Here is a 16271-nt window from a genome sequence, read left to right as displayed (position 1 = left end):
TGGAACTCACTTTGTAGACCAGGCTGGCCTTGAACTCAGAAATCTGCCTGCCTCTGCCTCCCAAGTGCTGGGATTAAAGGCGTGTGCCAGCATGCCCGGCTGGGGTTCCATCCTGATATCATTCCCACCATGCCTAGACTTAAATTGGCTCTGTCCCAAGCTGACCTTGAACTCAAGAATCTGCCCGCCTTTGTATCTTTCTGACAAGCTGGTTTATTGGTACAGCTGCCTCTGTTCTTTTAGGTCCGTGAAGCTCTGTATACAATTCATAGAGCATCCTTATATTTTGCATAGTTGAGAAATTATATATTCTTGAACTCATGTTCAAGTTCAGAGTTCTTTCCCACAGCTTTAAGGGCCGTCCTGAAAGTCACAGTGTTTACCATTTTTGCTGAGGAACATAGATACACCCTTAACTCCCAGACTTGTGCTGTTTCTAATTATCATGGCAGGGGAAATATCTCCTGAAGGGGGAACAGTAAGTAAAATATGTACATTATTATACAGACAAGCCCTGTACCCACAGTAACCATAAACAGTCTTGGAGGCCCTGCCCTTTTGACTCTTCGCCAGGGGTGAGAACCATGCTAAGCAGTCCCTTCCATGGTCATATAGGACAAATATAAAAAACTCAGTTGCTTCCCAGTACACTCAAAGTGAGACAGAAGAAAAATGGAACATAAGACAGATTTAGTGAAATGCTTATAAAATGCTGATGAACAAAATCAAATGACTAATACCACTGTCCATGTTTATGGATGGGGTGACTCGATGTTGCCGAGATAGGTGAGTCCTTCCAACCCAACTTATAGGCTCATAGACATCCCAAAGTTGCAGTCAGTTATTTGTAGTTCTAGATAGACTGATTCCTAATGTTTACATGGAGAGAGGAAAAAGACACAGAATAGCCAAACCAACACTGAAGTAAGGGGCTACACTTTGAGAACCGAAATTCTTTGGTCTTCAGACTCAAAACAAGGTGGTGGTGGGGGTGCCAAGATGGCTTAGTGGGTAATGGTACTTGCCACCAAGCATGACGACCTGAGTTCTATCCCTGGACCCACATCCTAGAAAGAGACAACCAACAACCAACTGAAAGTTGTCCTCTGATTTCCACATTCAAGCTACACACATGAATATAAATAAATGCAAACCAAAATCTTCTTACACTGAGACAGCCTCTTGTTGTCAGAAGACAGGCACATACCTCATGTAATAGACAAGTATATCAGTGCAGGAATAGAGCTCACAAACAGAACAAGAAACACTGTAAGCAGATTTTTTTTTAAGGTGGGTTTCACTATGTTGCCCAGACCAATCTTGAACTCCTGAGTCAGCCTTTGTCCTCCCAAGTAGCTGAGACACAGGTATGCTGCCTGCTTCCAGTAGCTGAGACACAGGTATGCTGCCCCTGTTTCCAGGGGAGAAACTGATCGTTGACAAAGGGACAAAGACAATACAGTATCTTGGTACAGAAAAACTATGCAGCCACATAAAAAAATTAGACTCATATTATACATCTCACAAAAATTAATGTATCATAGAATAAGATATAAAGTGTAAAACCAAACATGTAACTCCACAAGGGTGTGGGAGCTAAATGAGGGGCCAGTGAGATGGCTCAGTAAATAAAGGCCATGTTTGCCATGATTGACAACCTGAGTTTAATATCTGGGATGTACACAGTAGAAGACGAGAACCAACTCTAACAGTGGTCATCTAATATGAGCGTGCGTGTGCACACAGGATTTCCTTAACGTCTAGAGGGTGTGGGGTAGTGACTACTTATAGAGACAACACATCAGCACAGTGGTCAGTCCCAGCACTCAGGAAGTTGAGGCAGAAGGCACTCCACAATTTTGATGCTGACCCAGACTACATCCTAGACAGACAGACAGGTATGGGAGAGAATAACAAAGGCTTGATGCATGAAAGAAGCCACTGATAGGATGGACTTAATGGAAATTACAAAAATGTATGCTCTGGGAAAGACAGTATCAGAGAGGGAGAGGATGAGCCAACACAGTCAAAGGAAGTACTTGCGTGAGACACAGTGATGGAGGACTGACTACTCAGCAAATATATACAGAACTTTTGTTCTGTGGGAGCAGGGATTGGAGATGGGTTCTGTGTATCCCTGGCTGTCATAGAACTCACTCTGTAGACTAAGCTGACCTCAAGCTGAGAAATTAACTTTCCTTACCTCCCAAGTGCTGGGAACTAAAAGTGTGAACCACCACTGCCAGGCCAGAACTTACCACTTCACTACTTCACTCAGGCTGGCCTGAAACTTTTTCTTTCCTTAAAAAAATTTTTAGATAGATTTATTTATTTAGGAGACAGAGTCTCACCATTGCAGTCCTGATTTACCTGAAGCTCACTATGTAGACCAGGCTGGCCTGAAACTCCCAGAGATCCATGTCTCGAGGGCTGGTAAAGTTGTGCACCACCACATCTGGCCCTAGATAGATAGATAGATAGATAGATAGATAGATAGATAGATAGATAGATAGAATTTTTTTAAATTTATGTGTATGAGTATTTTGCCTTCAGGTAGAGGTGTGTTCCATATGTGTGCCTGATACCCACAAAGGTCAGAAGGGGGGGGGTGTCAAAGATTCCCCTGGAACTGGAGTTACTGATGGTTGTGAGCCACCTTGTAGGTGCTGGGTCCTCTGAAAGAGCAGCAAGTGCCCCTAATAGCTGAGCCACCTCTCCAGGCTGTGTCAGGGCTGTGAATTCCCCTGCCTTATACTGAAGCCAGCGCACCTGACCTAATTATTTGCAATACTTTTTTTTTTCCAATTTTGTGTTTGCTGAGATAGGATCTCCACTGCTCAGACAGGTCTTGAATTCATAGCAGCAGTCCTCCTACTTTAATTTCCTAACAGCAGCATATGGACCACTAAACCTAGATTATTCTATTTAGACAAGTGTTATACACCACTAAACTATACACTACGTTATACACTAAGCTATACTTGTTACAGAACTTTTATTTGCCTGTTGTAATTGTCATCTCTGAGGCTTACTGCCTCAGTCTGCTAACTTAGGCATAGTCCTAGAAGCTTCTAGCCGCCATACAATCTTATATTGCTCAAAATGTTTTCAGCCTCTGAGACTTGCTGCTAAGATCACCCTTCCTTGTTCTTTCTGAACTCTGACAGGTTGGTTCAACTCAGCTGTTCTGCCTCGAAGTCCTCTCCAAGCTGACTGATTCAATCTGGCTTCACCCTCAGCCTCTGACTTTTGATGTGCTTGGCCCCATGCTAACTCTACCAGTCTGCTCTATATTTTTATTTTATTATTTTATGTGAGTATTATTTTATGTGAGTACACTGTAGCTGTTTTCAGACACACCAGAAGAGGGCATCTGGTTCCATTACAGATGGTCATGAGCCACCATGTGGTTGCTGGGATTTGAACTCAGGACCTCTGGAAGAGCAGTCAGTGCTCTTAACTGCCGCCGAACCATCTCTCCAGCCCCTAGCAATCTGTTCTAATCTAGCTTTTTCTCGTTCACTGGCTTTCTGTTTTGACTTGCTCTCTCTTCAGCCTGTCTCTGTAAAACTCTCCCAATGAAACTGCCTCCTCCCTTTCCTCTCTGTGCTGTTCTCTTTCTTTCTCTCTCTTTCTCTCTCTCTTTTGGTTTTTCAAGACAGGGTTTCTCTGTGTAGCCTTGGCTGTCCTGGAACTCACTTTGTAGACTAGGCTGGCCTCAAACTCAGAAATCTGCCTGCCTCTGCCTCTGGAGTGCTGGGATCAAAGGCGTGCGCCACCACGCCCGGCTGTGCTGTTCTCTCTTAAGTAGCTTCTTTTCCCTCTCTTCTCTGAGAACTGGGCATATCCTATTCTGTTAAATCCTTCTATGACTCATCACTGTCTGCCACTCAATTAGACATAATTTTCAAACAGGAGTGCTTCCTTCTACAAATTAACTTTACCTCCACTGTTGGGGATTAAAGGTCTGTACTAAAGGCATGTCTGCATTTCCAGCCAGAAAGATTAAAAGTATATGCTAGGGGGCTGGAGAGATGCTCAGCGGCTAAGAGCACTGGCTGTTCTTTCACAGGTCCTGAGTTTGATTCCCAGCACCCACATGGTGGCTCACAACTGTCTGTACTGGGATCTGATGCCCTCTACTGGTGTGTCTGAAGATAGGGACAATGTATTCATATACATAAAACAATTTTTTTAAAAAGAGTGCGCTAAGGGCTGAGCCACACCACAACTAGAAACGGTTTTTTTTTCCAGTAAATAACAATCTTGGGGTTCACAATGTGAACAAATATCCTGCAACATATACTCTTAAAACTTAACCCATTTTCAAAATAAGCTAAAATAAAAACACCAAGATTCAGAGGCCCAGGCCTCCATCCCCAGCATTCAGCTTCAATCAGAGGTAAAGGCAGGAGAATCTCTGTGAGTTCAAAACCAGCTTTGTAAAGTGTGCAATGAGACACTGTCTCAAAAGACAAAAGAAAATTAGAGCTGTTTGTGGTGCTGTGCATCTGTACCCAGTACCTGGGAAATAGAAGAAGGATGTGGAATTTGGGGCCTACTCGACTGATTATGAGTTCAAGGCTAAATAAAATAAGATCCTATCTCTCAAAAACGGAGGAGGAAGAAGAGGGGGAGGAGGAAGGGGAGGAGAAAGATGATAGACTGTGGAAATGGCTCTTGTACCTACATAAAGCCAAGCTCAACCACACAGGTATGTAATCCCAGCACTGGAGCAGCCTCACCAGGGTGCCAGCTTTAAACAAAGAAACCAGAGGGTAGAGGAAGAAACGCAGTATCAATCTCTGCCTTACACACACACACACACACACACACACACACACACACACACACACAGAGGAAAAATTTGCCATGTTCCTACCATATGATTCAGCGAGCGTGTTCTTTGGTATTTATACAAAATTGTTGAAAGCATATGTCCACCCACCTAGCTTACACATGGATGTTTATGGCAGCTTTATTCAAATAGTGCCAAGCTGGGGAGCAAGCCTTTAATACACAGGCAGGCTTTTGGAGGACACTCTAGGTCTGAACTATAACACCTGCCTTCCACATGAGTCACCAGGAAAGGGGAGCTTGAGAGACATCTGAAAAATAAATACTAGGGCGGGGCGTGGTCGCACACGCCTTCAATCCCAGCATTCCGGAGGCAGAGGCAGGCGGATTTCTGAGTTCGAGGCCAGCCTGGTCTACAAAGTGAGTTCCAGGACAGCCAGGACTATACAGAGAAACCCTGTCTCAAAAAACCAAAATAAATAAATAAAAATAAATACTAGGACTGGGATTGTATTCTGAAGGTAGTGTCTTTGCCTAGCATGAGCAAGCTCCTGCATTAACGCACAAAGTCAAAATGAATATTTTTGTTGTTTTAAAGTTTAATTTTATACTTATGGGTGTTTTGCCTGCATATATGTCTGTGCACCACATGTGTGCCTGGTACCTGTGGAGGCCAGAAGAGGCATCAGATGCCCTGGAACTCAAATTAGTTACAGCTGTAAGTCACCATGTGTGTGCTGGGAACTGATTCTGGTCCCCTGTAAGAGTAGCTCGGAACCATTGAGCCCTTCTCCAGCCCCAAAGTGGATCATTTTGTATCTGTAAACATTTAAAATGAGTCTTCACAACAGAGACACTTCTTACTAGGTTTAAATTCTGTGTTGTTTGTGTTACCCAGCGTCAAACGCCGACTTTATTCCTGGCCTTATACCAAGCACTCTTAGCACTGAGCCAACACCCCAAGCACCTGCTTGGTCCACATCAAGCTACCCAGTGGGAAAGGGCTTGACTTGGCATTACATCTTTATGTTGTTAACAGTATGAGGGACTCAAGCAAACCAGCTGCAATTACATTTCCTGTATCTTCTAACTGTTCAAACCTTGTAGCATAAGCAATAGTTTCCTTATTACAGCCTGCTGCTTTCTAATAACTGCTTTTTCGTAACTCTTAACATTGTGTGTGTGTGTGTGTGTGTGTGCATGTGTGTATGTGTGCCTGGGTATACATGGGTGCAGGTGTCCTCAAGAGGTCAGAGCTTTTCCATCCTCTGGAGCTAGAGTCACAAGTAGTTGTGAACTAACTTCTGTACGTGCTAGGAGTCACCCTTGGCTCCTCCGGGAGAGCAGCGTGCACATTTAACCACTGAGCCATCTCCCCAACCCCTCGTATCATTTCTAGATTTATATTTTATTTATGTGTAGGAATATTTTGTCTGCTCTTATGTATGCCTGCATAAGTTGGAAGAGGGTGTTAGATCTCCTGGAACTATAGTTATGGATGACTGTGAGCTGCCATGAGAGTACCTTGAACCAACTCAGGTTCTCTGCAAGAGCAACAAGTGTTCTTAACTGCTGAGCTATGTCTCCTGTACCATAATCACTTTTTTTGGCTGTTTGTTTTGTGTTTTTTGAGATGGGGTTTCTTTGTGTAGCCTTGGCTGTCCTGGAACTCACTCTATATACCAGGCTGGTCTCGAACTCAGAAATCCGTCTGCCTCTGCCTCCCAAGTTCTAGGATTAAAGGCATGTGCCACTACCACCCAAACCATAGCACCTTTTAAGATAAGCATTTTTCTCTCATGGTATCAAATGTTTTGAAATGATCTTTATATATGAGCTAACCAATGGACAGTTTGCATGAGTTTTGGACAATAAGATCTTTAGAGTTACTTTGTTGTACAGCTTCGAAGAGTGGAATTCCTAATTTAAAGGGGATATTTTAAAGACTGTTGACAATTTTGTGGTTTTTGTTGTTTTTGAGAGTCTTGTGTAACCCAGGCTGGTCTCAAACTTGCTATATAGCTAAGTACGACTTTGAACTTCTCTTGAACCTTCCAACTGCTATGCACCACACCTATTTACTGTGTAGTGCTCTGTAAGATAGAGTACTAGCTTCATGCAGATTAGGCAAGCACTCTACCAACTGAGCTATACCCCAGGCCCATTCTTCTTATCATTGGTATTCTTATGCTTTCCCCCACCCCCCAAAGGAAGAATGTACTCTGCAAAACAGTGGGAGGAGTTCTGAGTACCTGAGGGCAAAGGGTTGGCCCAGGATGAAGGAAAAAAGGAGGTGAGATAATAAAGAGGAAGGTAGCAGGGAGAGGAAGGATGATGAGCCACTAGGGGCAGTCAGGGACATGTTCTCTGTGGCTGGAATCATGGAAGGCCTGAAGCAGTAGGTGTATCTGTATCTGAAACCCTCTGTTGCCTTGAACCTGCGTCCACCTCTGAACACTGATTTAGAACAAAGTAAAGGTCTACGTTCCAGGTCTGAGCTGATGCTGGAGGGGAAGGGCTCATCTTTAAGGGTTCCTCGTCAGTGTCCCTTGTGGGATGGACCAAAGCACTTTGGTTTCAGTTACTGGCATGAAGAGTAATCTCCTTGTTGGGGTAGAGGAATCGGAGGGCCGAGTCCAAGTCCTTGTCCCAAGAGACAAAGATGACCTACTTGGAGTTCCTGGGTGCCTTCTACAGCTTAAAGCATTTAAGATGTTTCCAAGAGCTGGAGGGGAAGGAATCCTGGGAAGGGTCCCAAGTTGTGGGGATGTCTACCCGTCCCGGGCTTCCACCTCTCCCCTGCATCTCGGCTTGGTCTTTTACTCTTGCCTAGTGTGCTTGTTCATTTGAGCCTGAGTATCACAAGGGACAGACCACGTACAAGTGGGAACCGTGCAGAACAGGGAAGTGTACAGAAGTGACACACAGTCAGCTCAGATCTGAGCCCTCACCTTGCCCTTCACAGCTTCAGACACAAGCAGTCACTGGACCTCTCTGAACCTTCAAGTAGAATATTTTCCTCATGGGGCACTGTGCCTGGCACCCAGCAAGTGTGCCAGCTGTCTTAGAGCAGAGGTGGGGGGCAGGGAAAACTGTAGACAACAGCAGTCAGATATGGGCCTCTGGAGTTTCTCAGGCAGATAAAGAGATAAGAACTTTACAGGCAGAGGAAGCAGCTTACACAAGCAAATAAACAGGAGCTGTGAGGTTAAAGGGCTCAGGGCTCCAGTACATAGGGAATTCAGGCCAGCGAGAGCTACCTGGTGGGACACTGTCTCCCCCACTTCTAAGTCCCTCCCCCCAAAAAGGTAAAGTGCTTCCTGCAAAATCTTGAGTTGGATCCACAGTGGAAGATCAAGCTCTAAAGGGGTTCCTGTAACCTGGGTGTGCTGTGCTTTAATCCCAGCACTCGGGAGGCAGAAAGTACACAGATCTCTGAGTTCGAAGCCAGCCTGGTCTAGAGTGAGTTCCAGGACAGCCAGGGCTACACAGAGAAACCCTGTCTCAAAAAACAGGGTAGAAAGTGAATTGGTTAGGCAGCCGTGGCAATAAGCACATTGGACCTCCTTGTGTAGACTGCCTCAGTACAGCCTTTCTGGAGGATAAGGTACTGCACAGCAGACCAGGACCCCAGAGCCTCCCAGCAGGAGGCTAGACCCTCTAAGCCAGGATGAGGCCTCGCAAAATATACACTGGCAGCTGGAAGCCTACCCAAGCCTGGCCTCACAGTCATTGACTTTCTTCAATTTTATTTGCAGCTAAGTGCTTTACTTTCTTTGAACATAGCCCAAGCAAGCTGGTCTTGAACTCCCTATTTGGCTGAGGCTGGCCTTGAACTCCTGATCTTCCTGCCTCTCTACCTCCTGGGAAGTGCTGGGATTATAAAAGAGCAATACCCAACCTGCAGGGTTTTTGTTTTTGTTTTTTGTTTTTTTGGTGGGGGGGTTGGTTTTTCGAGACAGGGTTTCTCTGTGTAGCCCTGGCTGTCCTGGAACTCACTTTGTAGGCCAGGCTGGCCTCGAACTCAGAAATCTACCTGCCTCTGCCTCCCGAGTGCTGGGATTAAAGGCGTGCGCCACCGCCCGGCTCAACCTGCAGTTTTAAATGGTCAAAATAAATAAAATAAATTCTTCCTCTTTTAATGACAAAAGTGCTTACCTGTTGGCACTGCAGAGAAATTGTTTGCTAGTCCTGTTCTTGCTCACTGTCTCCATTACAGTGAAGGGGGGGTTTGAGCAAAGATCGGTGAGGTAATCTGAGAGGGGTTTTGAGTGTTTCCTAATGTGCTTTTCTAGGTAGCTAACAGTACTTTGTTCTCCTAGCAGCCCTGGACAAACTGCTTTTTTGTTATTGTAGGTTTTGGTGAGGAAACAGGCCCACATCACTCTGAAAGAAGTTCCTGTAGGGTCTGAGCCAGGCTGGCTGTCTCCGGGACAAGCATGAACCAGGGCACAGTGATGATTGCCCAGAGAAGAGACAGTGCTTAGAGAGAGCAGCAGCAGTTCAAGGTGGTTGTGGGTCGTGGAAGATGCAGGCATACAGATGGGGGTGGGGTAGAGCAAGAGGCACAAGGCAGGGGGTGACTCAGGCTCTAAGCTTGAGAGCTCTCTGTAGACACTAGCTGGATGGGACGGCTGTGGTAAAGTCATAACAGTGCCCCTGGGGGATGGCACAGAAGCAGCTCAGGCTGCACTGTGGGATCCATTCTCACTGCTTGCTTTAGCTGTGTTGGGATCAAGCCTGTTGATTGTTAAATTAGTGCGTCCCTTATTCTGAGGGACTATGAATTGATATATGTGATGGTTAGACAGGTAGTTGGCACCTTTAATGTGTCATTACTACTAATGGCTAGTGTATTTATTTGGAACAGCATATGACTGGAAATCATAAAGGCTGACACGTTTAAAAAACAAAAAGACCTACAAGTGTGGACTTGTGTCCGGGAAATACCAAGTAGGAAGCAAATCCAGCCTGGGGAATTCAGAGGTGAGCTACACAATTGTTTTTTGGGGGTGGGTTGGGGGAGGGCTGCTAAGAAAAGGAACGCACGCCTTTAATCCCAGCACTTGGGAGGCAGAGGCAGGTGGATCTCTGAGTTCGAGGCCAGCCTGGTCTACAGAGTGAGTTCCAGGACAGCCAGGGCTACACAGAGAAACCCTGTCTTGAAAAACCAAAAGAGAGAGAGAGAGAGAGAGAGAGAGAGAGAGAGAGACAGAGAAGGAACAGGAAGCTAGGGTAAGAGCAAGAGCTGTTACTCATTCCCACAGGAGGCTGCTTTCATACCCTGTTGATAAGTCTTAGCAGCTTTACTACAGCCCTCCCCAGCAGTCCTGCTTCCCACCTTACAAGCAAACATCAGGCCAGAGCTGCATAAAGCATCTCAACTGTGTTCTACAACTGACTAGGCCTCCAGCTTTTATGTTCTGGTGATCAAATTTCTCCTCCAGCAGCGCTGGGCTAGCTCTGTGGTATGCTCACAGACAAATCTACCTTTACTTTAGTAAAGCCCAGGGAAGTTTGGGGTGTGGTCCCAGTAGATACGGAGGGTCACTCTAAGCCTGGGTAGACCCGTAGCTTGTGATGACGGTCTTTCAGCCCCCCCTTTGTCTGATGAGGGGAGACTGACCTTTGGAAATTTGCAGAAGCACATATCCTGGGCAGGTGTGAAGGCCTTTCTGCATCTTACCTCCACAGCTTCTGTCTATGGCATGGAGGATACAGGCTGTTGGGGCAGGCAAACGCACCTGCTTACTTTGTTGTTCATTTCCTGCCATAGGACAGTGACAGAAATAAATACAGTTCCCATTTGTCCAAGGCAGTATCAGGGGTGTCTAAGCACAGAACTAAGAAAATCTTTGGAAGGACTCGGCAACTTCATCAAGTCCTTGGCTCAAGGCCAGGCCTGCACTTCAACACAAGTGTGATCAGTTGTAAACTCTGTAATGGTCACAAAGCTGAGTCTATAAAACTTGAGCATGCTACATCATCCTGCTTGCTAAGTCACAGCAAATGGCCAGAGCCCACCCAGCAAGTCACTCAAGAGCTCATGTAAATGCACGGCTTGAAGCCTCTGCCTTTATAGCAGAACAGCAATGTAATTAGTATCAACGTGGGGCTAAGTGAAGTTGTGCTTCGTCCCTTCTGGTCTTGTTTCTTTCTCTTCATCAGTGATTGTTTCTTTTTTTTCTGTTTGGAGATGAAAGACTATTTCTATTCATTTGATCTTGATTTCTCAAGATCCTTGGAAGTGCTTTAAGTCTGCCAGTCCCTCTGGCGTTGGTTTTGTTCCCATTAATCCTCTGTGGGGCTGGGAGATAGTTCAGTCAGTGAAGTGCTTGCCTTGAAAACATAACCTGCGTGTGAGCCCCAGAAGAAACTCACATTTAAAAAGAAAAGTTTAAAAAGAAAAAAGTGCCAAGCACAGTGAAGTGCACTTGCAACCCCAGAACTGGGAGACCAGTAATCCCAGGGGCCCGCAGGCTGGCCAGCATAACCTGCTTAGTGAACCCTGGGGCAGTGAAAGAGTTCCTCAGAAAATAAGATAGGGGCTGGAGAGGTGGCTCAGAGGTTAAAAGCATGGCTGCTCTTCCAGGGGACCCACATTCATTTCCCTGCAACCACATGGCACCTCACACCTGCCTTGTAGCTGTAGTTCCAGAGTTCCTGGCATCATCACAGCCATACACGCAGGCAAACACCAGTGAACATTTAAAAAGGACGGCTCCTGTAGAACAGCACTGCAGAACTGGGGACTGCCCTTTGACGGCCACATGTGCAAGCACGCACAGACAGACAGACAGACAGACAGACAGACTTCCCTGTCCTGTTTGTTGCTTGCCACTCCTACCTCTACCCTCAGAACTACGTATGTCTTTCTAAGGAATGTCTTTTCAAACCAAAGCCAAAGCCAAAACCAAGCTTGGGGAGACAGAGGCAGGCGGATTTCTGGGTTCAAGGCCAGCCTGGTCTACCAAGTGAATTCCAGGACAGCCAGGGCTACACAGAGAAACCCTGTCTCGAAAAAAAACAAAAAAAGAAAAAAGAAAAACGAGTCTTTTCTTCATTCATTCACAACTAACAAGCAGCAAAGCAAGCTGGGTAGCATGGGGGAGCGGACCTCAAGCGGCTGCATATACACAAGTAATTTTTTTTCCCTGCCATGTCCCTCCATAGCAGATGACTGCCTTGAATCCCCTTGCCTCAAACCTTCCTAGACCACCCTACCTACTGTGGTCTTCTGCTGTCACTGACCCACCACTTCTGCTATCTTTCTTCTTGCATTTCTCATTATCCAGAAGCCAGATCCAAATCTGCTTGTTAACTCTGTCTCCAATTAAGTCCAAGGGCTATTTTATTCATTACAGACTCTGAAACATACCTGGTACACAGCAGTGAAAATATGGGCTTAGTATGTGTTGCATTAATGAGTCCTGGAACTTAAGTCCTTTGGTGGGAACATCTACCCAGTGTTTTGCCAGGCACAATGAACAGGTTCAGCAGAGAAGAAACAAGGTCTCTCTGGAACCACTCATGGCCCCTCCTGGGCAGTGGGTATAGACGGCTGATTCCGAGTCCTGAAGACACTGCTGAAAAAGTGGACTCGGGGGAGCAGGCAGAGATATCATACTAACGTTTTTAATATAGTCTGATCAGTTCAATTCACATCACAAGGTCAACCTGGGCTTGCTCAAGTGTAAGACAATCAAGGTACTCGATGTCTCTACCTGAGGTTCTCCCACCTTCCTGGCTCTCAGCACCACGGAACCCTCTTCCTGATCAAACTGGAATTTTTTTTTAAAATTTTGCATAAAACTATTTCTTCCATAGACTTCAAACAACTAGCCAAGTTAATTATGGTACACCTAAACAAAGTTTAATACTAACCCTAATGTGTGACTGCGGTTTACAAAGAGCTCTGTGTCACCTGGGGTAGCTTTCAGTAGCAATTCACTACAACTGGTCCTAAAAATAACAATAATAAGAATTAGAGAATCAAAACCCAACAGCAAGTTGAATGGTTAAACTCAAGTAAGAACTGGAATTTGGGGTAGAGGTGTCCTCAGTAGGTGAGCTTGTCCTGGCAGTGAAATGTTAGCTTCCAGCAGCTCGAGAAGACCAGGGCCAACCTCAGAGGACACTCTTTGTATGGTCCATGGGATGCTGTAGGTTTCTGGCTTCCTTAAAAATAGTTGGCCATAAGAGGGTAGAGACCCTACTTAACTTCTTTTGAGGACAGAGGCAGGGGGGTGAGGAATGAAAGAAGTGGGAGGGACCAAAACTACCAAGCGAGGCCCAAGAGTGCCTTAGAGTCGGGGTGAGGACACCAATAACTGAGCACCAGAAATTCTGGCTTCAGACCACTAGAGAAACCAGAACTGGTGCTGCCTCAGAGGCCGATGTAGTGCTTTCTGCCCTTGTCCCATATTGGGTCTCTCAGTATTTCTACAGAGAGTATCAGATGAGAGTCTATTTCTAAGACCACAGCAGGTGGGGTAATGGAGGGAGGGAGGGGCAGGGATGGGATTTAAAAATGAATAAAAATCTCTCAGCTACAGAACCCAAAGACATCACTTCCCTCTGCATTCACAGCATTGCTCAGCAGTCCCCAGCGGCTGTTCTGTGGGGACACAGCATGTCTCACTTCCCTTCAGGCCCCATGGGCTGCTGGTCCACCTCAGGATCCACTAAAGATGATGCAAACGCTGACTGAACAATCTGAAATCCAAAGGACTCAAGAAGAGACATGTTCTGCTGGGGAGAGAAAGGTGAACCAAGGGCAGGGCCCAGGTCCCCCAAGGGACCCCCAAGGGCACGGACATGCACCTTCTGGATGTGTTTGTTCAAGTAGGACTTAGAACGGAAGAAGCTCCCACATTCAGGGCATGGGTACTTCTTCTCCCCGTCAGACTCCATTTTGTTTTTAGGACCTGCTGCGTCGCAGGAGAAGGAGCCGTTGGCACTCTGTTTCTCTGGTGTCTTCAGGTCACTGGCGTCTGAGAGGTCGCCGTAGGAATCGGAGCTCTCAATCAGATCCTGATGTGAGCATTTCTGGCCTTCTATGACAAAACAAAACAGGGCAGAGATGAGGCCAGGCATTAGAGCCATCCCCTCCTGGAGGGACCATGACAGGCCAGCTCACAGGCCCTGGAGGGCCAACCCTGGCCAGTCACTAACCTGGCAGAACCCATGGAGGTTTGGCTGGTCTGAGTAGGAGCATGGAATGCCTGTAGGGGCAAGATGACAGTGCCCTGGAGCCACCAGCCTCCCTCACTATAGGCTCTAAATGAGGATGTGTGTGTAGACTTCACCATCACCTCAGCCTGCTTCAAGGGAGGAAGGCCAAGGAGGGATCCCCTTACTGGGTTGTCAGAACAACCCAGAGATCCCCAATCTCTAGGTGCTTCCAGAGGTGCCTCCAGGAGTAAAACTGTTCTGATTATGATGAGCAGGGATCATTGGCTTGTCCCTGCGCTACACCAGTGGCTACCTTCACAAAGCAGGCAGAACGAGAACCATGAGTTCCTCTACTCAGCTAGATCCTACTGATGGCTCACATGGCAACCAACGCTTATACAAAGCCCACATTTCCATTTCTGCAAAGCCCTTTCCAGGGCCATACAGCCAAAGCACACAGATGAAAAGCGACCCTGCACAGCTCTGTCAGCTGGGGAGCCCATCTAGACCAAGACATGGATGTTCCTCACTGTCCTACCTTGCCTGGCCCACTCTGGGGTCTACTACCAACTACCAGCTTCCTGCCTGGGTCCAGAGAGCCATTCCAAGATGGGAGGTCTGTGATGGGAGCATGGGGCATGCCATCTCTACCATCCGCCATGTCCTGGCAAAAAGGCAACAGCATGACACCCCAAACACCATGAACCAACAAGTTAACAATGAGCCTGGAAACTCTTGTCACACCAATTCCAAACCAGAGACAATCAGGTACTCATTTACTGCCATGCATCTCACAAATGCAGCCACTTATGACAACCGACCACCGATATCATAGAAAAGCCAGCCGCTGGCTCCCACCCACCCACAAGATCAACCAAGAAGAAAGCATTCAGCACCAGGTCCACACAGGTCCTACAGGGCAATAGGCAGTATCTAAGCCCAGAGTAACTCGTCATGCAGTGCTCCTCTTCCTGCCCTAGGGCAACCCTGTAGGGCTCCAGTCAATGGGGGCTAGCCAAGATGAAGGAAGAAGGCTGGGGAAGAGGAGGCAGGCTGGATCAGCAGTACCCTAAAGCCTCACTCACTGTCCTGGAGTGAGAAACCCATGGCAAACTTTGTCCTAGAGAGAGCACTGCAATTCTTGCCTCCCCACCACCCGGCCCAGCGCCCCCACAACACAGTCTGCGCAGAGAAGCAAAGTGCAGAGCAAGGGGTCGCTTGCCTTTGTTGCCATAGGTCCTGGCGCAGTGGAACGCTGCTCCCCCATTCAGGATGGGTTCCTGGTGCCTGGAGACCTGGGGAAGGGGAACACCGTGGTGGGTTTTAACATGGACCTTTAAGTAGGAGGCAGAGGAGAAACCTAAACAAGACAAAAGGAGATGAGATCCCACAGCCAGCAAGAGATAGCTCTCTGCTCCCCATGCCTTTTCTTTGGCAGCTCTGGCTAGCATTCCCTGGTCAGCTGCACCTGGAAGGGGTTCTCTCCTTGGCTCAAAAGCATCTGCAATCATCACATGAGGCCATGAGGTTCAGAACGGAGAGCTCCACTGTCCATGAATCAGTCAGCTTCTCTGCCAAGGCTACATTGAAGGGCCCAGGCCAGCCATCTTGGCTCACTTGGTGCCACAGTACCAGGTGGTTTGAGTAGATGTCCCACAGGCCCATGTCAGCTGCAGAGACCGTGGCTAGAAATGTGATCAGACAAGTATATGGTACTCCAGCCAGCAGAAGCCTGCTTATAATATAAGGAAAACCAGATGGAGACAAGTGAAGTCCCCAAGGAATGAATGCTTCCAGGGGTCCCCTTTCTTCTACCTGTTGGAGCATACTTTATTTTAACTTTTCCGCCTTCAGAACAATGACTTAAGAGCCGATTCCACCCTTTGAAGAACGGAGGCAGCTTGTGTGACATCATGGTCATCCCTTATCCATGGTGGTCTTTTCAGTTTGGTTTTGGAAAATCCATCGAGTACACCCAGAATGATCTCTCGCCATCTTGAAGTAGGCTCCACTTTACACCTCACTCATGCTTTGGTCAGTTTAAGGCGTAAGTATCTCAAGTTGGAAGCTCAGATCTTGGGCCATTTCCACAAATGTAACAAGGCCTTTGGAGGATGACAGCCACAAAAATCAGGCAATAAAATGACTTGTTTCACAAGAAAGAAGTATGCCATTGAATCTCATCATAGTCAAGGGTCAGAAAGTACCTTTAGCAGGAACCAAAGCGTTTTAATATTGTAAGACTCACTGGGGGTTGGGGTGGGTCAGTGCCCTACTCTTCTTCCTTTTTTTTTGTTTTT

General features: G+C 46.8%; 1 protein-coding gene across 4 annotated transcripts in view; it reads right to left on the bottom strand.

Moving 5' to 3' along the window:
• Positions 1-12130: 12130 nt before the first annotated feature.
• Positions 12131-16271, bottom strand: part of Patz1 (POZ/BTB and AT hook containing zinc finger 1) — a 20726-nt gene continuing 16585 nt past the window's right edge. For 2 of the 4 annotated variants that reach the window (XM_029483843.1, XM_021177056.2), the window contains one exon: positions 12131-13853. In XM_029483843.1, the coding sequence (XP_029339703.1) occupies positions 13435-13853 (419 nt within the window). In that variant the 3' untranslated portion in view covers positions 12131-13434. Of the gene's footprint in view, positions 13854-15193; positions 15332-16271 lie in introns of all 4 variants that reach the window. The other 2 variants (XM_021177058.2, XM_029483844.1) reach the window with 2 other exon arrangements.

The sequence above is a fragment of the Mus caroli genome, chromosome 11 (genome assembly GCF_900094665.2).
Source record: "Mus caroli chromosome 11, CAROLI_EIJ_v1.1, whole genome shotgun sequence".
NCBI lineage: Eukaryota > Metazoa > Chordata > Mammalia > Rodentia > Muridae > Mus > Mus caroli.
Note: the sequence above shows the minus strand (reverse complement) of the source record. Positions and strands in the feature narration are given on the sequence as shown.